The sequence below is a fragment of the Tyto alba genome, unplaced genomic scaffold, assembly GCF_018691265.1.
Source record: "Tyto alba isolate M040663 unplaced genomic scaffold, T.alba_DEE_v4.0 Super-Scaffold_40, whole genome shotgun sequence".
In the NCBI taxonomy this organism is placed as follows: Eukaryota; Metazoa; Chordata; class Aves; order Strigiformes; family Tytonidae; genus Tyto; species Tyto alba.
In genome coordinates this window covers 2,658,557-2,683,614 of record NW_024881316.1, presented here as the reverse complement: position 1 = coordinate 2,683,614, position 25,058 = coordinate 2,658,557, and the positions used below count along the sequence as shown (strand labels likewise).

The following is a 25,058-nucleotide window of genomic DNA, read 5'->3' as shown; positions in this document are numbered from 1 at the left end:
TGACTTCACTGCTCTAAGAGAATCTTCTGGAAAAGCAGCGACTCACAAAGCTTGCCAGAGCGGAGCGCACACACTGGCCATTGCTGGTAAGACCTTAAATGGAGTTTTTATGCAAGTTACCACTGCAAACTACCTCTACTGTAGTTAAATTTTCAGCATGAGTGTTAAACCAGAGAGCTCCTTTGACGTCAGCCAAGCAGGTTTATTTCCCATTGTTCACTCTGAAATCGACTCTGCACTCGGACACTTCTTTTCTGTCGGTCCCCTCTTCCAGAGTTAAACCACCACAATGGGACAAGGTTGTAAACAGCTAGCATATGATGACCAGAAAGATGAGGGAAATCTTTGAAATGCCATTTTAGAAGAAAAGAGCAAGAGGTAGTGGTCCTGTCTGACAGATCGTCTCTTTACAAGCTAAAAATTCGAATCTTCTTGAAAAAAAATCCTGATAGACGTAACATAACTGTTATTGCAGGGCTACTCTTGCTACTTTAAAGGAAGTTTATTAGCTATACAGTAATGTGCTCTGCTAAGGAAGCCTTTTTATCAAGACGGACTCCTTTGTGCTGCATATGTTACACAGAGAACAAAATACTAGCTACAGGCAAGACCAGCAGGTTACTGTATTTCTGCATTTTTAAGTCACATTCACGCAAATGCTACTTGGAAGTAGCTTTTTAAAACTTTTTATGTTAAAAATGTATTAGTATTTTCTTCTAACATTCAAAAACTACCACAATAAAGGGTTATTTGCACGCATTTTAAAACATTGGACTTGTTAAGCACTTCTTTTTTATTACTTTATTAGTGGTTTATTACCATTTTCATACGGGTTCTCTTCTGTTCGAGTGCTTAGTTCTCTCCAGAAGTCAGAAGTATGAAGCCATAAAATGTTTATAGACTATAAGTCTGTTGGACAGGATCCAATATTGGGTCTAATACTGTCAAGTCGTTTGGTTCAGACACACGCCCTTATTTTCTCCAAATACAAAAACCCTTGTCTATTGATGTCCAGTGTTGGACAGGTGTTCAAAAGACTGAATCTGATCTTGAACGTGGGCCTTCCATACATTACTCTGTTACACCATCTTGAGGACCTAAGCCTAAATGCCCATTTGGCATCTCCCCTGAAACCCAAGCCTGCTTTTAACCACAAGTTGGGTATAACATAGGGAACACACATACTGAGATAACACCAATAAAAGGATTACCGAATCAAATCTTTCCTACATTCCTGCTTAGCTTAGAAGTTTGCAAATACAGCTTCACAGACCAGCAAATCTGAGTGATCTAAACCAAGCAGTATAGAATGAGAGACTGTATCACTAACAATTATACGAATGACTATCAAGCAATAGAATTATTGAATAGAAATTGATACCGAAATATTTTCTGAAGGACTGAAAGTCAGGTGAGGCTACCCTTGTAATCAGGTTGAGCTACTTCTGCTTAACTCAAATTTTGGAAAAAGAGATGCATCAGTTTCATTTACTAATAAATTACATACAGATGGATCACGGATGTCAAGCACAAGTATCACGTGATAAACAAACCCCAGTTTAATACCTTTTTGAGGAGGCTTGCTGAGTTAATGTGATGTTATCAACAGAAAACATCATGCTGCAAACGACTCACTCCGTAAGCATTATAGAACTCTTGTTGGTTATTTCCTTAATATAAAAGCAAACAGTTAGTTGGGTTTCTTAGTTAAATTAAAAACACAGTTTTGTTAGTAATCATAGTTTGGGGCCTACTAATTAGTATTTTTCATTCTTCCACTACTAAACACTTTCAAAAAAGCTTTATATCAATTTCTTTAGAAAATGAGTCAAAGCTTATTACTTGTAGCACAGATAAAAGCATAATTTTAAAAAGTTTGGATTATACCAAAATATAAATGCTAAATTTTTCATTAATATGGAAATTAGGACAATAAAACTTATTTGTATTGTAGTAGTCAAATATCGTATTTGTAATGGGAAATTTTTGTCCACACAACAATCACCTAGCATGACAAGACAGTGTTCCTGTAGGTAAGTTTCTCATTAAAAAAATTGTCATTTCCATGCGTTCCTCACTAATTCTGGGGTATTGGGGGTTTTGGTTGGTTGTTTTTTTCTAAATAAATGAATACATGACTGCAGAAGAAGAATGCAGAGGAACAGCACTGGAACAGTATGTCTCAGTATGCAACTCATACTGAATCTTAAAAAACAGCCAAAAAAAAAAAAAAATGAGACTGACTGCTGCACTGAGAGCACCCAGGAGAAGGTTTTTGAAGACACAACAGTGGGAAGGCAAATGGCAGCTGTTTTGTTCACTTTTCCCTGTGATCTGAAAAAAAGTGCATACATGGCTACAATCCAAACATAATACAAATCTTTAAGCAGAGCTCACCTTGGCAGCAAACCCCTCATTGGTAATGCCAGTACCCAGGAATAACTAACAAGCTATTTTGGCAAGAAGAAAGATTGAAGTGTTACAGTTCAGTGAGATAAATAACCTTTCATCAAGATTTTTTACCAACCTTTTATAGAAGTCAGAAATTTCGCATTAATTAAAATGTACAGAAGAAATAAAGGACGGTACTTCCTGAGGTGTATGATACACTGCTGTAAGGGTAACCCCTCTGCCTCCCCAAAAGTAAGGGATATATTGGACTTGGGAGGCCGCTGCCACACCTACTGTTGCCTGTGGGACAGTGGCTGTATCAACTGCACCAACCGCTGTTGGACCCAGCAATTTCAGAACATAAAAGACATTTAAACCCCTCTTTTGGGGAAAGTAAGCCCCATACCCCAGAAAACATGGTACACAAACCAAGAAAAAGTACAACAGTGGAAAGTGCATTTATCAAGTATGTGGTAAGCATGGATGCTTCCTAGGGATTAATGTCATTACAGCTGAACATGTCATGCATTTAGATTACCGTCTCCCAAAGCTGAAATACTGATGTAAGTGTTCTGCTGCTAAGCCTGAAAGAGAATTTTAATTCTACATAATCGCACAAACACATTTTTACAATTTCTTTCAGGCTTCTGAGTACGCAGATTTGTCCAAGGGCGCTCTATGCAAAGGAGTGGCTTCAATTTCATGGAGCTTTGCTGTGGAACAGGTGAAAAGCCAGTTGGGAGCTTATGGGTAAAGATCAGAGAACAGACCAACACAGGAGACTTCATGGCAGGTAACTGCTACAGGCTGCCTGATCAAGAAGAGCAAGTAGATGGAAGCCTTCTTTAGACAACTGGGTGAAGCCTCATGATCGCAGGCCTTGGTACTTGTGGGGAGCTTTAACCACCCCAGTATCTGGTGGCAAGGCAACAGGGATGGGCACAAGCAGTCCAGGAGGTTTCTGGAGAGTGTAGCAGATAATTCCTTCACAGAAGTGACCGATGAGCCGACTAGGAGAGGTGCTCTGCTGGACCTGTCACTAATGAACAAGGAAGAACCCATCAGGGAGCTGAAGGCTGATGGTAACCTTGGCTGCAGTGTCTAGGAGCTGCTGGAGTTTAAGATACTGAGAAGTGTGCAAGACAGATGGTAGAGTTACAACCCTGGATCTGAGGACCCTGGCTTGCTCAGGGATCTACTTGGCAGGAATCCATGGAACATGGCCTGCGAGGGCAAAGGGACAGATGGCTGATCTTCAAGGACACCTTCCTCAAAACACAAGGACAGTCCATTCCAGTGTACAGAAAGTTGAGCAAGCGTGGTAGAAGGCTGCCATAGATGAACAGGAAAGTCCTGACAGAGCTCAAACACACATACACGCACACACACGAAGTGGAAGCACAGATGAGCTGCTTGGGGGGAATACAGAAACATGGCCCAAGCATGCAGGGATGGAATTAGGAAAGCCAAAGCTCAGCTGGACCTGGATCTGGTGAAGGGCAACAAGAAGGGCTTCTACAAATACATCAGCAACAAAAGGAAGACCAGGGAAACTGTGAAGCCATGGCTCAGTGGGGCACAGGACCTAGGGACATGGAAAGGCTGAGATATTAAATACCTTTTTTGCTTCAGTTTTTACTTTACAGGTTTGTCTTGAGGCCTCCCAGTTCTCTGAGTCTACTGGTAGAGACTGGGAGAGTGACACTTGACTTACAGGAAAGGCGGACTCCGTTAGGGAGCACTTCAGTCAACAGGGCAAACACAAGACTGTGGAATCACATGAGCTGCGTCCAAGGGTGCTGAAGGTTGGTTGAAGTGATTGCAAGACCGCTCTATCATCTTGGAAAGGTCATGGCAGTCAGGGGAGAGAAAAACCCACAAATATCATGGCCATTTTCAAGAAGGGCAAGGAGCATCCAAGGAACTATTGGTCTATCAACCTAGCCTCAGTCCCCAGGGAGATTATGGAGCCTGTCTTCCTGGAAGTCATGCCCAAGCAATATGAAAGACAGGAAGGTGGCTGGGAACAGCCAGCATGGATCTACCACAGGCAGATTGTGCCTGACGAGTCTGACTGTCTTCTGTGGTGCAATGACAGGCTCTGTGGATGAAGGGAGTACAGGTGGATGTTGTTTATCTGGACTGTAGCATGGCCCTCCATAACCTGCCACAGAATACTTCTAGCCAAATGGGTGAGAAATGGACTGGATACACGCACTACAGCTTGGGTAAAAAATTTGCTGGACTGCTGAGTTCACAGAGTGGTGAAGAGCAGCAATACAACACCCTCTGGCAGTTAGATACCAGCAGTGTCCCTTGAGGGCTAATACCAAAGCCTATAATGTTCAATATATTAATGACCTGGATAATGGGATGGAGTGCACTCCCACCAAGTTCAGAGACAGCAGCCAAGTAGTGAGGAAAGCTACTGATCGGCCAGAGGGTAGGGTGGCTATTCAGAACAGGCCTTCAGAAGCTGGAGAAAAGAACTGACAGAAACCACATGAAGTTCAACAAAGGCAAATTCCTGCACCTGGGACACAAGAAACCTACACAGCCGTACACCCTGGTCATCAACTGGTCGGAAAGCAACCTTTCAGAAACAACACCTGGGGGTCCTGGTGGACACAAAATGGAATATGAGTCAGCAGAGTGCTCCTGCAGCGAAGAAGGCCAATCATATATTGGGCCATATTAGCAGCACATATTGGGCTGTATTAGCAAAAGCATAGCCAGAAGGACAATGAAATACATTAAGCCCCTCTATACAGCACTTGTGAGGCAGGATGTGGAGCGCTGTGTCCAGTTTTGGGCTTCCCTGTACAAGAAAGACATGGACATACTGGAGCAAGTGCAGTGGAGAGCAACCAAGATGGCCAGGGGCTGGAGCACGACATACATGGAGAGGCTGCAAGAACTGGGTGTGTTCAGCCTTACGAAAAGAAGGTTCTCAGGGGATCTTACTGTTGTCTTCAGCTACCTAATGGAAGGGTATAAAGAAGACAGAGCCAGACTCTTCCCAGAGGCATGCTCTAAAGAACAGTCATCAGCTGCAATAAGGGAAATCTTTTTCACCATGAGAATGGTAAGGCCCTGGAACAGGTTGTCCAGAGAGGCTGTGAAATCTTTCACCTTGGAAATATTCAAAGCTTGACCGGACATGTCCCTGAGTAACCTGCCCTAGCTGACCCTGCTTTGAACATAGGATTGGACTAAATGATCTTCAGAGGTTCCTTCCAACTTCAACTGTTCTGTGATTCTCAATGTCCTTTCAGGGTACAGAGGAGAAATAAAGAAAACAATGGTGAAATTTTCATCAAACTATATCCCAACTGTCACCCTTGACATTCTAGTAAGGTGAAACGCTTGCTGGGCTTTTGTTTCCATCTATCTATCTGAGCAGGCAGACTATACCAATGTTAAGGAGTGAAAACAGATAAGCCCTCCAAGTCTGAAGGAGTTCCTGGATGAGAACTGTGAGGAACACAATGAAGAACAGATAATTAAACAGGAAATTGCCAATACTTTAAATCACTTTTCTTAGCAGAGAATTTAACCGTAATAAGTAACTGGCAGTGATTTTTTTCCTTATATATTTGATTTCTAATTACTAAAGAATAGTATTTCCCAAATAAAAATAAATAATTTTATATTATCCTTTTAAATTCTGTTAAACTAACAGCTTATGACAAATAAGAAAATAGAGCATCTTCTGTTTTTTTTTTTTTTTTTGTTTGTTCAAAAGATGCTTTCAGAGTTCAGGCTACTGTTGAAGTTGAGGTTCAGGAAAATTAAAGTGAAAAATAACAATAGCCTAGAAAGAATCATTTAGAGGGTTTTTATAAAGGAATAAATTCCGAGAGTAGAAGCAAAAAGGTCAGACCTGGTTTCTTCCCTCATTTAATCTGCTCTCTACTATTCCTGTCATACAAAGCACAGGGGAGGAGAGCCTGAGAGGATATGTGGATATTTTCCAGGTAGCATCAAAATATTGGTTGTACACCATATTTCTCCAAACCCTGTCAGTAGAAACTATCTCCGGAGGAACTGCAGAGCACCGAATTTCTGAGGGAGAAAGTTTTGTTTGGGTTTTTAATTTCTACAAGCACCAGTCACAGACCAAAGGAGATACTACTGTGACAGGCATAGTACGTTCACAGTTTTGCCCCACTGCTATAAACATTCCATATTATGCCTAGACATTCACATTATGCCAAAAATCATTACACTACATGCTGGATTTTTGCCAGTATCTACATGAGGTACCTTCAGTTAGCATACAAAGCCTTATGCATCTTATGAATTCCCTACAGTTAGGTCCCTCCACGTAGCTGATGTACAGCAGCACCCGAAAAGCTACAGTCTGCTACCACTGAAGACAACAGGAGTTCTGCAATCATCTCTTATGATCAACTAAGCTGTGTTCAAAACTGGCGTGAATTATTTTGAGCACTCACGAAGAGAGGATGCAGAGGAAGTTCCGCGAAGAAACATCTGCAAGCCATCCTCACTGTCACTGGTACTGGCCATACTGTTTCTCATCTGCATCACAGAGAGCTGTGAGCAAAGACTAGGCTGTCGATCAATCTTTTTTGAAGCCTAGAAAAAAAAAAATTATTATTTTAAAAAAGGCATCAAGTAAATGAAAATAAAAATGGAAAAGAACTATTCCCTCCGTAGTAGGTGCTCTGGTCTCAGCTATGACTATTCATGAATCAAGAAACTGGTTCGAGCAGAAGATTCTGTGCAGTGTAAATTGATTTAAATGAAAATAGAAGATGCCAGTAATATACTGGAATTAGAACACTGACAAGCACAAACCCCTAGATTAATTATTCAATTTTCATTCTGTTTTGCACTGGACTTGTCACGTATTTTCCTACAGAAAGGTTGATTTTTATTATCTGGTAATTCACTATTCAGGTATGATGAGCTGCAATTAAATACAACCTTTATGATGAGACTGGTGCTCCTTGCTAAACAGGACAGCATGTATACAGAGTTTAGCAATTTATATCTTAATAGAGACTTGTTCACTTCCTTGGCTTTTCAGTTCGTCTTGTTAGAAAACAGTGAATGCCACTCCTTCCTAGAAGATGATCATTTAGCCCTTTATTTTACTGAAGACAGATTAAACTCATCCCATGAACATTATCCTCTGCCTGTCAAATGGTCTTAGGAGCTTCCATTTTCTTTGAGTTGTCTTCCTGAGAAGTCTTTGTACTGCAATATTTATATGAAACTATACATTATACCTTGTTAAGTATTACTGCAAGTCAGAATGCTATTTTAGGTATATGTGAAAGGTAGTAATCAATGACAAAGGTATAATGGATAACTCCATTTCACTGAACTTCAGAAGTCAGGAATTAGCATCCTGTTTCATGCAGAGAGGAACGACTATTTTCCCAACAGCAGTGAAAATTTCCTTAGGTAGGAGAAAATCACAGGGTTCCTTACAAATAACCAGATACTTTTCTGTTTTCCAATATGCAATGAAGATATTCTTATCTTCTTAGTACCATCCTGATTACAAATAACCTATACTGAATTTGGTTTAGATTTTCTCTTGTATGTCCCCTGTGTACAGAAGTCAACTACAAAATTTTCTGTTGAGATTGTCATCAGCTAAAAAGCATTAAAGACACCAATAATGTGTGTACGTGACAATGGAGCCAGTGAGAAATGACATGCCCACAGGGTGCTGGCAACAGGGAAATGAAGGAGAACTTACTTGACAGACAGTTCTTGTCCCACATTATGTAGGGAGGGCTTGTGCAACAGGATTTTCATTTGAGGAAGAATAAAAAGGTACTACAAATTTCCCAAATGCTCACTCTTAATTTTTATAACATACATTTTCAAAAGTCACTGTGATAAAACAGTTATAATAATCTTAAATTCATGTGACTATTATCACTAAGGATAAAGACTTGGTACAAACTGAAGTTAAAGTGTGCAAATGTGAAGTCAAAATTGGGGTGAAGTCAGGTGGGGTTTTTTAATACTTAGAGGGTACAATAAGGACCTTTCACTTAAAAACAACCAATTACAACATTACAATGAATACCTCACTGTATTTCCATTTCAATAAATATTTATACTAGTGCTGAAGCTCTACAGTGCCAGAAGTTGGCAGTACAAGTTTGGTGCAGATGAGTTTGTATACTAGGCATGACACTCTTAATGCTCTTATCCATGTATAAAAAAAGAAAATGAGGGAATGAAAGAGGAAAGAAAAGAGAAAAAGGCGAAAAAAAAAAAAAAAGAGAGAGAGAAAAGAAGAAAGAGGAAAAAAGAAAATTAAAAAAAAAAAAGGTAAGGTAAGGAGTGAGAACAGCAGTCTCTCGGGAGAGGCAGTCTGAATGCACATGCTGGAGGCACATTGTTACGTGTTCCTTCCAGACGCCACACTCCAGAAATTACTGTCCATGTAGAGGTGGACTTTAATTATAGAACATTGTCTTGTAATTCTCTATTATTTAAAAAACAAAAAATCTTTAACCACACACTTTATAAGATGTATTTTATAAATGATACATTCCTTCTAGATCATTTTTATCTTACTGAATTAGTAAGATGAAAACAGTGATCCAAAATGGTTTTGAGGATCTGGTTGCAAGAGTGTATAATCTTTATTTCATTGATCATAGGCAGAATAAGCAGTGCTTTATCACTGTTAAATTGTTTCTCCAGCAATTCTTTCTTTTCTCTTTCTATAATCAGTACAAAATTGAGAAAGCTTACAATGTTTAATTATCCATAAAGACATTACAAGTTAAGCCTAAGTCTGTTGTATAGCACCCGTGGCAGTCATTCCTTTTGAATTATTTTGTAGTAAATTCACAACTTTGCAGAAGTAAATATTTAACCTATAGATGAGATATTCATGGGCAATATGGTGAGAAGGATTTTGATCTGAGTTAGTGTGAGTTAAATACTGACAGAATATGAAAATACTGTATTATAAAATTATAAAGCTTTTCATAAGTGGTGAAAGTTCTTCAAATAAATTATATATGAGAACCCAACAGCCACTACATAAATAATAAAAAAAAAAACAAACACCAGCAGCCAAGTTACTGTCCAAATCTTGAAAAACCATGTAACTGAGACAAAATGAAAGCAAAACAAGATAATCAATCTATCTATGACTATACCCAGACCACTTCCTGTGACACCTAAAACACCCTCCCCTCTACATGCAAAGAAGAATAAGCTATATCACTGAATATTTTACATTTATTTCTATTTTATATGTATTTCATGCCTCTTTCCACCAACTACACTGTATCAGTATGTCTTTTTTCCTTTGTGTGTACTTGCAACCCTTAAACACATGTTGAAATTATTATTCTTGGCAATCAGTATTACCCAGTTGTTTGACCCCAGCAAGCAAATTCTTTAAGAAAAAACACCTGAAGCTTCTTTGTACAAAGGCACCCATTTGTTAATGAGAAAGGCTATCCAGGGAGAAGCACCTTTTTAGCTACTGGCCAACATGTCTACTAGTTGGCTAGAAATATTGGTGCTAGCCAATCGGTTCTGAATCTCAGTTATTCATCTTTTTTTTTGCTTACTGTGATAATTTTAATCAATATTGCTTTTGACAAAAACACTGCACTGACTCATACTTTGGCACTAAAAGACAATGAGTGTGAATTCAGCAGCTGACGGCAGCAGGTTAAAAAAAGGTGCTTCAAGATGATTTAAAGTTGAAGTAACAGTACATCTAGGGAGGGGGAGGAAAATTCCCAAATGACGCTTCAGTTGCTTACCTTGTCGTTTAAAGTCGGGTCATTCAATGAATAGAGTTTATTTGTAATATCTTTGCCAATAAGATACTTAAAGATCTCATAAAGAAATGGCTCAGATTCCAGAAAATAAGTCAGCCTTTCTCTGGACCAGCACAGGAACTTGCAGTTATCATCTGCGATAATGGTGACCTGAGAAAATACATACTCATAATTAGCACTTCTCTTTTGCTTTAAAATAAGTGAAACCATTTTATTTGTGACTCCAGTTAAAATAACTCTTAAATCCACAAAACCTTTTGGTATCCCCTTAGAATATGATATTTACAAATGTAAAACGTCTCAGATATTTATTATCATCATCGTATTTTTAACCGATAGGCATGGCCAGTTTGTTTTTCAGAAAACCTGGAGGGAGATAAAAGGGGAAAATCTCTCCTAAGTTCCAAAACTGCAAAAGCATTTATGTTAGAGGAGATTTGCTTATAAACGTCAGTTCTACAGCAACGATACTACTTGCATCCCCGTAGGCCTACATGTCGCTTGGTTTTATTTTATGTCGCTGTTACCAAACAAGAACAACTGGTATAATCCCAAGGTCTCCATCAAAGAGTTTTTAGTGATTTAAAAAAATATATTTTCATCTCTCTCTCTTCACTGTCAGCCCTGCTGATCCCCCAAGTACCACCTTCTAGCAGTTGAGCCAAGGCTCTGTTTGCTCAGTTACCAATAATTCAGCTACTGAGAGTTACGGAGGAGCCTGCACCCTCTCCGGGGAGGCTGGACCTGCCAGGTTCGTCCCCCTGTGCCGACAGAGGGCAATGGCACACCGAAACCTGCACTGCTGGGTGATACCCAACCGCCTGGGCTTTGCAAGGGGAAGTCACTCATCCACAGAGAAATCAGGTGCTCTCCGCTGTCACAAGCTCACGTCACCTCCTGAAAAAATTAAAAATGTACAAAAAGGCCTACGAAATAAGGGGAAACCGTTCACCTGCCTGCGGATTTTAACCTCACAATCTGTAACAGAAGCACACAGGCTGAGGAAGAATTCGCCAGCGCTGCCAGCAGATGGGGTCCTCAGGATTGAGCCCGCACCCTCTTGCGAGAGCGCTTCTACGGCGGCAGCGAGCAGAACTCCCGAGTGAAAGGTGTAGACCGCACCAGATCACAATGGTTTTTAAGGCAGGCAGAAGTTGAGGCACGAGCCTTTCCCCTTCAGAGGGACCGACTCGCACCCGGCCGCTTACGGGAGAAACGGGCAGCGCCAAGAGGGCGGCCGCGCTGCCGGACACCTCGCTGCGGCGAAGTGAATACATCTGCACAATTCTCTCTCCTTGGCCTTAAGCCTAGTGTTTGACTGGAACATATGACATCAATCACTGATTTTAGAGTCTACAGTGCTTTCCCTCCCCGCCGCTTCTGCCAGGGTATCGGTGCGGATGCACCCAGCCAGCCACAGTCCTGTCATTATTACACACACACACCCCTTTAAATTCTTTAAAGAACAACAATTTTTTCTTTAAAGAACATCAAGAAAGAGGTAACAAAATAGCCACTTCAGTACGATGGGAAAAAAAAAAAAAATTCTCTACCAGTATTCTTTCCCACAAACTATAGTCTAAATTAGCCCTGAATCCGCTAGCATAATTATGCTGCTGAAGACACATACCCTTATTATTACCCATATGAATACTTTTATTCAAAACACTGTACTCTCTTTCAGCTTATGTTGTTTTAACAGTTTTTCAGATGATAGAAGCATTGATATGTTTAGATAAATACCAATTTCAAACTACTACCGTCTGAATTTTTAGTGTCTCATTTTAGTAACACCAAAAATTGCAATAATTATTCTTCCTTTTCTGTTTTTGAAACCAATGATGACACTGCTCACATCATCTCTTTTTTTTCCAGTAAAGCTATCTCTTAAATTATTTGTCCTGAATAATCTCTTAAATTATTTGTCCTGAATAATCTCTTAACGCAAAATAAACTTGGAAACAGTAAAAGAGAACAGAATAGCAAAAGCCAGACTGCTTAGCGAACACCATCATAATACTGTTTTGCAGCATTTAATTTTAAAAGTTATTCTTGATATGATCCATCATGAAACACCAGTACTAGAAAGCTAGCAAAATTATGCAAGTCAAATATTTCGCTGTTGATCAAATTTATACTCTGTTTTTTAATGATCTCATCAGCTCATATCCAGTGACATTTAAAGCAAAGTGTACCTGGAATTTCTCACCCCGGTTCATCTGCGTTGATCGAAATTCAGGAGAATCTATAAAGGCACAGGGGTAAATATTGTGCAGAAAATGTCCTCGATAAGACACCTTCATTCTGGAAATAAAAATGTATGAAACAACATTTTAAAGTTATGGAGGTTGATTAATTTAATCTAAATTTGGATATGATTACTGACAATGGTAAAACAGAAGGTAACAGGCAAAAATATGCTCATCTGGAATTTCAACCCCAGAGCTACCCTGCTTTCTGCCTAAACCTCCACTGATTCAAAGCAGAACAGACTGCCAGCCAATTCAAGTTGCTGAACGTGGTGTGTATCCTCAAAACATTGCTATTCAAAATTTAAAAAGTCTACAGAGCTACGCTACACAGCCAGACCAGAATCACACTTCCTTTCGATAACCAGCTTTGCAGTGATGAGCAGCTAATGACTTCAAAGGAAAACGAGGAAGCCTGACGTGTCTGTTGCTATAATCAGAAATTGGTTAAAATATTGGCCAGAACTTAGCAAGATTACAGCCTGGCCATGGGCATTTATTTTACCCTTTCCCACCTGGGTTCTGTCAGCCTCTGGGCAATGCACCTGCCCCCCTCCACTTGCACATACATGTGCAATTAATCAATTCCAATAGGCCTGCTGTTTTAAAGTCTGCTGCAGGGATATTTTCTCCTTCTCTCATGCACATGATTTTTTAACCTTTGAACCTGAGAATGCATGGAGAAGATAACTTAGATATCTAAGACTCAAACAAATCTCTTGCTTGTTCTGGAAGACACTGGCTTTGGCATACAAATATAATTCCTACTAAAATCCATACAGCTGCAAACACAAGTGGAGACATAATAAGCTCCCAGTAAGAGACATCATTGTGAACAGTGTCACAAAATAGTCTATACCTATCGACTATGCACCATAACATGTTACAAACAATAATATTTTAAAAGCTAACAAAACCCCCAACAACTTTCTAATCTATTCAACCATCACACAAAGCATAAGATTGTCCCCAAGTTTTCTAGTACCTACTTCCCCTTCAGCAGGATGCTTAGCCTATCATCAACTGAAGTTTTATCTTCTGCAGCATAGGCTTGGCCTGACTTTAAAGTCTGGATGTTGCAGAATTGTCCAGTTAGTCTTTGGAAGAGCTCTGGAGGCACATGGAGAGGTTCAAACATTCTCCTGTAGAGGCTACTAAGCTCCTTCTCTATCTTGATCTAGAATGCAAAACCAAAAGACATCAATAACCACAAATGAATTAGTTAAAAAAAAGTAAGGCTGCATGCATGCTTCAGTTGGTCTGTTTGAGGAACATCTTTGCTATGTTTGGGCAAGGAAAGAAGTGGTCAACGTGTGACATCTGTCCACAAACACTGCCTAGGACAGGATGACCAAAACCTTATCTAAAATTAGCCAGGCTGGCACAGCGGCAGTTTAGAACGCCATTCCATCCAAGTGGCACATTAAATCAGACACAAGCAGTCTTTTGAGACTTCTGTTATCTAACAGTGAATAGGACTTGGGCCGGAATTACACAGGAAAAAAAAAAAAAAAGCCACGAGGTTGCCTGCATTTTTCACACCACAGGCACACCTTGTTCAGGCCACCTCTTGGGCTCTCCTGGGAGCACCTTTCCTCCCTGAGATTCCTGGCTTACTTGCAGTAGAAAAGCAAGTCTTGAAAAACAAACCCATCATATTGAAACCATGGGTAATGAGGGAGGAAAAAAAGCCACAACATTGCCAGCTGCACATCCCACATCTAGGAGCCCACCCAAACTCAGGCAGCAGCAATAAGGGAAAGGATGTTGGCTGAAATCCCAAGCCTGGAACTCTTTCCTGAATGAAGGCAGCAGGGAATGAGACAGTGCTCCAGCCTCCCTGAAAGCAAAGGCAGCCTGAACAAAGCCTGCATATTTGCTGGGAGGAAAACAAATTAGAACTATAAGCATCAGATAATGAAAAGCGAAAATATACATAGAACAGAGAATAAGGAAAAGCAACCAAGAAAAAGTCAGGAAAGAGGGAAAAGAGTCACCACTTCCAATGAGAATATTAAAAGTTTGCACTATTTTCTAGATTTTTTTGGTATTTCAGTATTAAACACAGGGGAGGAGAGAAGGCAGAACTACATGTGTGTGAAACAGTAAACCACGCATAATGAAAAATTTTTGGAAAATTGAGGTTTCCTTGTTACATTTCAAGTTTATTTAAACACAGAACAAATTGAGGTGAGGTAGAAACTTTCTAGATGTGTGGAACTATATTTGGAGTATTTCACAGCCAACCTTAATCACTGGATATGGCCCATCCCACCTACGAGCCAGTGAACGCTGTGGGAATCACTCTGGAAGTGACAATCCCATGGGCAGAGGTGGTGGGTTAATCCCACAGTAACAGCATACAGTTCATTATTAAACTCCTAAACAGGAGAGATAAGGCTGCTCATGTGAGCTTGCTGTTAAGATTTTGTGACTTCTCAGCCTTTAAATTTCCACAAAAGCTCAACAAAATGATATCCCAAGCCTGCAGACTTCACTTTCTACCCAGATGACAGCTTCAAACCATAAAAAGGGAAAGCAAGTTCATGAACCACTGAGATTTTTATGCAGCCTCCATGTGAAACACACACAAATACCTGTTTCCTAGGGCTTAGCATGTAAAATTCCTGTGAGCATTCCTAAAAACTTTTTTTCTTACACATAGCTGAATTTACTGTTAACTTTGTGTAGAGCATCTGTGTGCATTTACCACCCACAACTGTATTAAAGCGTTCAGTCTGTGTGATTTTTTGATCTGTCCATACATGAGCCTCTCAACCTTCTGACCTATCAACCACTCCTCCCAGCTTCGTGTCATCAGGGCACACTCTGCCTCACCATCCAGATCACTGACAACGTCAAACAGGACTGGTCCTAGCACTGACCCCTAGATTACACTGCTAGTGTACACACCACACACTAACTAGACTTCCTACCACACTCAGCCCAGCCATTCAGCCAGATTTCAATCCATCTCACTGTACCCCCATCCCGTCCATACTTCAACAGCTTCTCTATGAGGGTTTTATGGGAGGTAGCGTTGAAAGCCTTACTGAAATTAAGGTAGACAATATTCACTACTCTCATCTATCTGGCCAATCATTTCATCGTAGGACTTTATCAGGTTGGTTAAGCGTGACCTCCCCTTGGTGAATCCATGCTGACCACCCCCGATCACCTTCTTGTCCTTCATATGCATAGCAATGGTTTCCAGGAATAGCTATTCCACCACCTTCTCAGGGATCAAGGTGAGGCTGACCAGCCTGCAGGTCCGTGGGTCCTCCTCCTTGCTCTGTTTGAAGAAAAGAGTGGCATTTGCTTTCCTCCACTCCTCAGGCACTTCTCCTTGTCACCACAGTTTTTCAGAGATTATCCAGAGTGGCCTCACAGTGACATCAGCACTCAGGGGTGCATGCCACCAGGGCTCACGGACTTACGTACGTCCAGAATGGCACCTGACCTGAAGTTACACTGGTTTCACACTGAATCAATTAGTAATTAAATCTTCTACCAGTGACTACATTTATATGAAACCGAGGTTTTGGATTTCCTGTATGTTCCTTATGCCAATCCTTAGCACCGCAGAGGGCATCTACATGGACAAAGCAAGGATTAAATTTAAACTGGCAAATTAAATTGTATTGTGCCGGGGATTGGCCTGAACTGTTTGATTTCAAAATATGTTCCATATACCCATGAATTTAGATGACTACTTGTTTTGCTGACAGGGTCCCCAGGAACTCCTTTATTTTTAACAGCTGTACCAATTTAATTTGCACCTTCCTATACATGACTACTGCAACTCAAAGGAAGATAAATTACTTTCTCAGATGAACATATAAATAGCTCCCACGATTCCTGAATTCAAAACAAGGCATAGAGTCATGAGGACAGGATTTGGCCCCGTAGTGTTAATGCAATTCCTTAACTAGCACGTAATTCAAGTTTCATGATCTTCCTCTAATGTATAATACTTAAAAGAAAAAGCAGGCATAACCACTTCCTTAAAGATTGATGAGGTTGGACACCGTAAATATACTTTAGATGATCTCCCTCACAGCAGACTATTCACCCTGCATAAGTGCAGCTGACTGCTCCTCCAGTCATGCTTGTGGGTCATATTCCAAATGAGCCATACGGGTAGGTGTAATGTTTTGTTCAGCAGTGGCTGAAATATTCTGGGATGCTGCCAGAGCTCTGAGCCCTGTAGTCAAGACACTCTGTCTGTAGAGACACTGATTAGACTCAGCTTCCACTCAGACTAAAAAAGCCAAATCTGTAAAGCTCCAAGGAGTCAAACACACAGAAATAATCTTCTGGTCAGAATAGAAACTTGCTGCTATTTTGCATGCATCATTTAATAAAATAAATATTTAACAACTGAACATTTCAATTATTCATTTTGTAATATGACTAACTTGTAATTATCCTTTCATTCCCTTCTTTCCTTGAAAACATCATTTGTGAGGATCACTAAATAAAATTGATTTTGAGATGTGCAACAGTTGCAGACAGAAAAATCTCATTTGAGTTCCTAAGAATTATTTTTTTTCCCATTATCCAGTTCGTATAGGAAAAGCACTTAAAAACAGCCTTCAAGTTCATAGTAAACAGAACATGTAAGACAGCTAAAAAGACATAGGGGACTACCAGGCATCACTTCAAGTAAGCTTGTTGATCATAGTCTGTAACAAAGATTCATATATTGCTTTGGATATTATCCTGTTTCCATATTATTTCAGCTATTGTTTAAATCCACATAATTTTCTAAGTATAGAGTCCAGTTTTCAGAGAAGCTGAGTACCCACAGTTCCCATACCACACCCGCAGTGGTAGGAAAAAAATCTTTTGACAGCAAGACTCCAGTTCTCCACTGTGTTACAGTTTAGAACAGTCTGAACCAAGGTGAACTCTTTTCCTCATACTGCCAGAGCTCAGCAATGTAGCACATCTCACCTCTGACTACATAAAGCTCGGTTAGTAGTTTATAATGGCTGTGCAGGCTTGCTCTCTAGCCAGCAGAGAGGGATGGCACCATCGCATCTTCAACAGAGATTGGGTGGGTGGGTTGAATCACACTGGACAGCCAGCTTAAACTAGATGCTTAACTGGGAAATGGATGAAGTTAGACAAGATGATTCCAATTCCTGTTTCTTAAAGTAAAGCTACTGTTGCAGAAGTAGAGACCACACACAATTATTTGTACTCTGAGAGGGCTCTTAATTGTTACACTCCAGTATTAATACGCTTCCTCCCAGATGCCTTTAATTTCTGGGAGTGCCTGTGTCCTGAACAATGTAATATTTCAGGACAAGCATCAGAACGTGACTGAGACTACCTAAGGAAACAGTCAGTGCCTATGCACAGTATTTTATATTCTTCCTACATTTTACTGTTTCTATTTCCTGCATACTTCTGTCTTCAGAATGTAGTTCGACAGTGCAGAAGATGAAGGAAAAAAAGAGATCCAGTGAAGGCACCTGTGGTGGTGGTTTCATGATTTTACTTTGTTCTCTATCCAAAATTATAGAGAATGTCAAGATGTAGACATTCTCAAGATGTAGACATTCATTTTTGGAGTCAACAGAACTGACATTTGGTTTCAGGTGACTCTTCTGGTAGTAACTCCAGTCTCACCAGAAGGAGCATCTGGGAATGTTCACATGGAAGAACGTTCTGTTCAAGATCTGGAGTGTGGAGCTGTGGGGCATTAAGCTGAACTAAGTGCTGCAAGCTTTACCACCACAAAAAGGTATTTTGAAGGAGGACATCTACGCAGGTCAGGGTTAAATGACTATCTATGACCTGCATGCCAGAGAGGTTTTACCTGACCAAACAAGAAAGAGGAAACTTAAAATTCACCCATGTCAGTTTTGTTGTTCTCAGAATTGGTGGAAGACCATTTTTTGATCATGGTGGGATGCACAGAGTTAATATATACATGCAGGAAATTATTTTAAATACAGTTGACTTAAACAACTTCTTATCTGTCATGTGTTAATACAACCGTAAATACTTTCACTGTCCAAGACTGACTTTTCATTAGATCTTTCCAATGCTTTATTTTTAGTTTGAGAAATTTTTCTCATCCTTCCCTATGGAATAATACTATGTTTTGCCATGGACAGAGAGAAAAAGCTACAGTACAGAAATTCATATAGGGACAAAAGTGAAATGGATAGTTTTATGTTTACTGTAGTCTGATATACACGTTAGCTTAAAGCACAAATCCCAGGTCACAATCCGATACAGTGACAGGAGTCATGCAGAGACCTAGACAGATTGGAGCATAAAATGAAAATACTCCAAAACCACCACCACAAAGACTATCTAAACATCGCTGGACTCCTGTACAAGCCCAGGGAAGTCCCCGATGATGTTATATCCAAGCAAGGACACAGTCTCGCACGGGCAAACAGCATGGCAGGCACTGCACGCCGGTGGATGCCGGACCTGTTAGCTTGCCTCCTAGCAGGTATCCAGCTGTGCAAGCAATCCTTCAGTGTTCTAGCACAGGATCAAGCAGCACAGCCTGGTTGTGGCTAATCCACCCCCGAGGTGTGAGTGGTTGGAGCCCAAGCTTGCTGTCTCCAAGAGCAGGGGGAACCCCGGCCCCCTCAGAAGCCCTGCGCTCCTCGGCTTCGTTCCGCAGCCGGAGGCGGCGGCGGGTGGCTGGCTGAACAGTTGCCACACCACAGATCCAGCGGGGTGCAAACAACTGCTTGGTGTTCCCATCAGGACATGGCAAGTATTTAGGTAAGCTCTAACAAGAGCCAGATACTAAACTTCTTTATGGTGGACTTACTCCGCGGAATAGAAAAAAAAACATCCAGGTTTAGGTTTCTCATCGTGTCCCACCCAAAGCTGTTATGCAACTTAACTATTATTCACCCTTAGAAGTTCTGCCCAAATTATGTGCCTTGAATAAAAGTTCTAAAGGGAAAAAAGAAAAAATTATTGTACAGTAAGTTTCCTTTCAGGTATTTTTGGAAAAAAAAAAAAAAATCATCTTTCTGTATCATCTCGTTGTTGATTAGTGAGCAGAGAAGTAAACCTGAAAAGGAACTAGTATTAAGGTGTGTAGGGGGAGCATTTTAAGAAAGAACAAAACCCCCCAATCTGATTTAAAAATAATTAATGAAAATGTTATGTATTGTACCAATTAACATAGTATATTTTTCATGTAATGTTCGTAAGCACTGTAATTTCTTAAAAAATTAATTGAAAGAAAATGACAGGAATTATTTTAAGTCTTAATATACAAAGAAACGCCACTACATAGCTAGTCTATCAGAACTAATTCTTGGCTAAACTTTAAGTTGTAAAGGTCATGTAGCCCTGCAGATGGTAACCTTTGGGTGAACCTGTGCTCCATACTGGAGGAACACCGCTGTAGGTAGAACCCTTCCTTTGTTAACACATGTAAGTAGATGTACTCAATTTATCAACTTGTTGTAGACAGATGCAATTTAACCTTTAACCTCTTTATTTGCTGTGTTTGCCTATCGGAGTTTGCTCTGCAGTTGTTTTTAGCCATATTTGTAAAGATTCCAGCCTTTCTACAATCTCTCATTTCCTTTAAATGCTGCTTCAGTTGACAGCTTGCTCTGGCTCTACTTAAGCTGAAATCCTTAACTTGCAGAGCATTTTAAAAGATGTCCACCAAAGTCAGTTTTCCTACGTTTCTTCCAATGTTCTCTGCCTCAAATTCTAGTTTATTCTATATAAAAACAGCCACAGTTTTGCACCACCTGTATGGTGCACAGTCTACAGGAGTGCCAAGCACCCCGATTCTGCTGTGGCTACATCACAGCCAGTGGGGAAGGGCTACAGAAATGGAGAGCAACGTTAACGGCACGTCCTCCATTCCTTTCTCTCTTAGAGGCAGTTTTCTACCAACTTTGGCAGCTGACAGTTTATCAGTCAAGCTTCTTGTCCTTGCAGAATTCCTTTTTAAAATCCACCTGTAGAGTACTTCTACCATTTATCCTAACTCCTACAAATAATTCTGCTAACAAATTTATTAGAGAATTTAGTGAAAATAGCTGGCACTTCAACAGGATGAAGTCTATACCATAACGCACAAAAAAAAACCCCCAGCCAATGCAAACATGGCTTTTAGTATACAACTGTAATCAGAAAAGTGGTTTTCTTTTTTCATTCAGAATTGATTTACACATTGTAAAGTGACTTTTTTTTTTTTTTTTTGACTCAAGCACAAAACAGCACATCCTCTTATCAAGATGCTCCCTCACTCTCCAATAACCTTTTATTTAGATTTTTGGAAAGGGTTGGATGGGTACGAACACAAGGACCATTACTCATGTTCTGAGGACACATGCCACAACTCACTTCTAAAAATACAGATAAGTTTTATGGCTTGGCTTTCTAGGGAAATGAGTTTATATCAGCTGTACGCTCCTACCTTTTGCAGTAATTTCTGACTTTGTTAGCCAAGTCCTGTCCCATCTGAAAAGGGACTAGAGGCCTCCAGCTGACATTAAAAGGCTCAAATGGTGAGTCGGTTGAGGGGAAGCAGAACATGCTACCTTGGTGGCTTCGCTGAAGGAAAAGAATGCAACACGGGCTCATCCCGTATTAAAAGCCAGAGCACCTGCATAAGATATCTAACTGCAGACACAAACATGTAGAGTCTGGCTTCACTGGCTCTACGTGATCATAACTGCTGTTCTGTGCAGTGCAGTGGACAGCACAGCCGTGGCTGACCAGCAGAAATAAGGTGCAGTTTCACCATTGCTGCTGTGTCTTTATGGTGACATACATGGATTGGATAGGCTGAAATAATAGCACTAGCAGTACAAGCTAAAGAGGAACTTACCCTTTAACTGGGAAGATTACTCTCCAAAAATAATTTAAATGACTAGAAATATTTACTACCCATCTATATATGTCTAGTAGTTGATCAGTCTAACTAGTTTTAAGTTATCTTCTAGGCAAGACAGAACTCAAACTTTATGCTGCCTTGCCAGGAAAGGAGGAGGTTGCTAAATTCCTGTTTGCTTTCTTGCACAGGCTGTGTTGACTTGGTGAAGAGGTTATTTCCATCTAGAGTTTGTTTGTTGGTGTGGTTTTTTTTTTTGTTTTGGTTTGGTTATTTTTTTTTTTTTGGTACCAGTTGTTACACACTTCCAGAATGTGTCTGATTTTGGGCCAAAGCAGAGTAACCCCATATATATTCCTGTAATCTTCACATTATAAATCTATCTGCCTTGGATTTTGGAGACTATGGAATGTAATATTAACATCTGAACACTTAGCACTTCATTAATATTTAATCGGAACATAACAGCAACTATTATATTAAAGATTATCTAGTTTTGATGTGCGAATACCAAGAGAATGCTGGGTTGCTAATCATTTTGCAGAAACAGAATATACTTCTAGATGAATAATACTAACAGAATAAATTGATTTTTTAATCGGATATACATTTAGCTGAAGGCAGGGTAAAGAATCCTGCATTTTTTGGTATGACTTCAAATATATTCTGAGTGCATTTGAAAAAAAGTTATCCCAATGCATCCTTCTGAAGGCCAAAAAAGGAGTTGCGAAATTCCCAGACGTGACCCTCAAAGCTCAATCAGTGCACTAAATGGGATAAAAGGAAGGTTCACCTAACTTAATACTGCTTTTCCCACACCTTACTCAATTTTGCTGCTTATCTCCAAGTCCCACAGATGTTCAAACAGGGTAGTAGCATCTCACTTACCTTTCATTTGCATTTAAAAGAAATGTAGCAGTAAAAAACATACAGGCTAAAGCACTTGCCAGCAAAGCAAAGAGTGGGAAGGTCATTTATAAAAGGACATAAGGATTTGTTCTTATGTTGAAATAACAGCCTAGCAGGGAACTTGTCATTTATCAGTCTCCTTTCCCACCACAGAGGATGATCAAGACTTAAAAGTGAGGTAGGAAAGTTTGATCCCTCCTGAACTCCTAATTTAAAAAAAAAATACCGTCCTGGAATGCTCAATTTTAAGTACCTTTGTAGGATTTTATTTCAGGAGGTCTGTATGCAGGTACTGTTATTGGTGGGGAAAATGACAGAAAAAAACCCACCCAAACACACACAAACCCCATAATACCATTTCTGGTCTCTGCAAAGAAACAATGTAACCCCTTCCTTACCACCAAACCCAAACACAACGACCAAAACCAGCCAATAGTAACTTTTAAAGTAAAATAATTTTTCAAAAATATGGATTTTAGGGAAATAATGTACTGCATCAGATCATACTTACGGTCTGTCTCCTTCCTGAAGTAACTAACTGACTTCGTCCAAAAGAACTCCTGTCTAATTAAAGCACTGCTGTGTTATTCCTTGTTTTGTCCAACAAACATTGGCAAAACTTCCTTTTTCTTGCACCTTACTAGACTGTTTGTTCAATTTAGCTGTTAATACATACCGGTCGTCTTTTATACACTAGGTATATGAAATGTAAAAGGTTGACAACCAAAAACACAGAATTCCAAATCATTATGTCCAAGGCACAGCGGTAGAGTGTAGCCCAAATGATGAACAATGCACATCCTGTAAAAATTGAAAAAAAAAAGGAAATTAAAATTCACTGAACAATAAACACATTCGTACAAAGTCATCAAGAATGTGTCTACTGGGTGTAATTACACTGAAAAGCAGTGTATTCTACAAGCTCTAATACTGTTAGGCTCTGTGGATCAATGCATGCACTGGCAGCAGAGTTAATCACTATAAACAGGCACTGAGAGCAGGCTGACAGCAGGCTGCAGTCCTATCGCATGGGACTGTAATACGGGAGCAGCAGCAATTCAGAACAGGACTGGGGAAATCAGAAAGGTGCAGCCCATGATGGTCTGTTACTAAAATGAAGTAGAAATGGGATGGCGAAAGATCGTATCTCAAGAACACATAAAGTAGCTCAAAAAATGTACTACTATTGCATTAATTAGACAAAAAAAAAGCCTAAAAACCAATCTCCTGAAGTCATACAGTTTTGTTTTTTTTTTTTAAATTTAAAGGAAGCATCATTGCTGCATTTTGACCAGGTCACAGCAGGAACTTGAATTCTCTTCTGTGACAAAGAGAAAATTTCAAATGCTTACTCTTTGTAGTTGTAGTTTACCCTGCCTTCTCTTTTAAAGCAACTGTCATTATTCACTCTGTATTCAAATTTCAAATGCTTACTCTTTGTAGTTGCTTTACCTTGCCTTCTCTTTTAAAGCAATTGTCATTATTCACTCTGTATGATTAGGGATACTATTTTTAGCCTACAAATACAATACTTATCAAATGATAGATTATGTGTCAGTGAGTCTCTCCTAGACAGCTGTGAACTTACCATCTGATAGAGATGGCTGTAGAGGTCACACATACAATTTCCCTTAAGTTTCAGGCAAAGGCAACAAGAAGGTGCCAAACCAGTGTCCCTTTCCACACAATGCTGAATTAATGTACTCAGTATTACCACCTACTCTGTCTGGGTTGCCGAGTGGCCAGGCAGCACTTAGGTACAGATCAGAAAAATCACAGTGTGATGACTCTTGATCAGCTGGTTAATTAGAATGCAAGGGATGGGAGGATACAAGGGCTGGAAGTATTGAATAGGAGCAATATTGTGGAGCAGCACAGAGGTGGGGCAGGGTCAAAGCAAAGGGGACAGATCCCTAGGACCCAGGCTTCATTACTTCTGCTGCACACAGACTAAATTTGCTTCCAGCTGCCACCGCAGCCTGAAAAACTGATTCCCTATCTCTTCACAACTCAACAAGACCTACAGACCAAAGTGGCAGGCTCGGCAAGTGCAGAGCTCCCATTGCTTTTAAAGCAAGAACTACACAGACAAAAAGCCTTGCAATGCTCAGACCCCTGGTCCTCAGTGCACTCTCTTTTGATAAGTTTTCCTAGAATAGCTATAAAAAAGAAAACGCAAGACCATTGTAAATTCAACCATAGAAGTTATAAAATGTAACAGTATGGGTCAGTTCTATGTTGTGATATACCCAGGTCTATCTTTCTTACACTGCAATAACAACTCACTACTCCTTCTCCTTTGATCACACAGACTTTGCCCCACACAAAGGACTGGGGCTCTGAAATAACTGTGGGACTGCAATAATATTACAAATGAAGCCATGTTTGCTTAGTCTCAAGCACGCCATCTTTTTTTTTTAAAGTAAAATTCTGATATCACAAGATCCCTGCAGTGGTGGAGGAAATACGACTGACTTCAGGAGAACACAGACTGCATTCCATATCGAAAGCCCATGCTTCTAAATCAGCAATGAAATCAACACGGGTGATCCACAAACGCCACGCATTTGAACCCACATTTAAGGAATAGGTGGGGTGACATCAAGCCTCAAGGAAAACCTTACCTATCGCAGACATAACAGTCAATGTACTCACTTGACATCTAAAAGTAAAGTCTGTGGATCCTTGCGACCTAACTCTGATTTGGAATTTGATGAACTTTAAGCAGCCAATCATGTCTGAAGAACATGCGGTCCACCTGTTTTCTAGTTGACATCTACACAGGTTTGAAGATATAAGTTGTATTTCTGGGAAGTTTTAAGAGCCTACAGACATATAACTTTTACAGAAAAGGTGTCTCAGGGTCAGAAC

General features: G+C 40.1%; 1 protein-coding gene across 3 annotated transcripts in view; it reads right to left on the bottom strand.

The window, feature by feature from the left end:
• BVES (blood vessel epicardial substance) overlaps window positions 1-25,058 on the bottom strand; it is a 32,816-nt gene that overhangs the window by 873 nt on the left and 6,885 nt on the right. For 2 of the 3 annotated variants that reach the window (XM_042803519.1, XM_033008471.2), the window contains exons 3-7: window positions 22,864-22,988; window positions 13,426-13,613; window positions 12,383-12,491; window positions 10,170-10,337; window positions 6,849-6,990 (exon numbers count right to left, since the gene is read on the bottom strand). In XM_042803519.1, the coding sequence (XP_042659453.1) occupies window positions 6,849-6,990; window positions 10,170-10,337; window positions 12,383-12,491; window positions 13,426-13,613; window positions 22,864-22,988 (732 nt within the window). Of the gene's footprint in view, window positions 1-1,566; window positions 1,671-6,848; window positions 6,991-10,169; window positions 10,338-12,382; window positions 12,492-13,425; window positions 13,614-22,863; window positions 22,989-25,058 lie in introns of all 3 variants that reach the window. The other variant, XM_042803521.1, reaches the window with a different exon arrangement.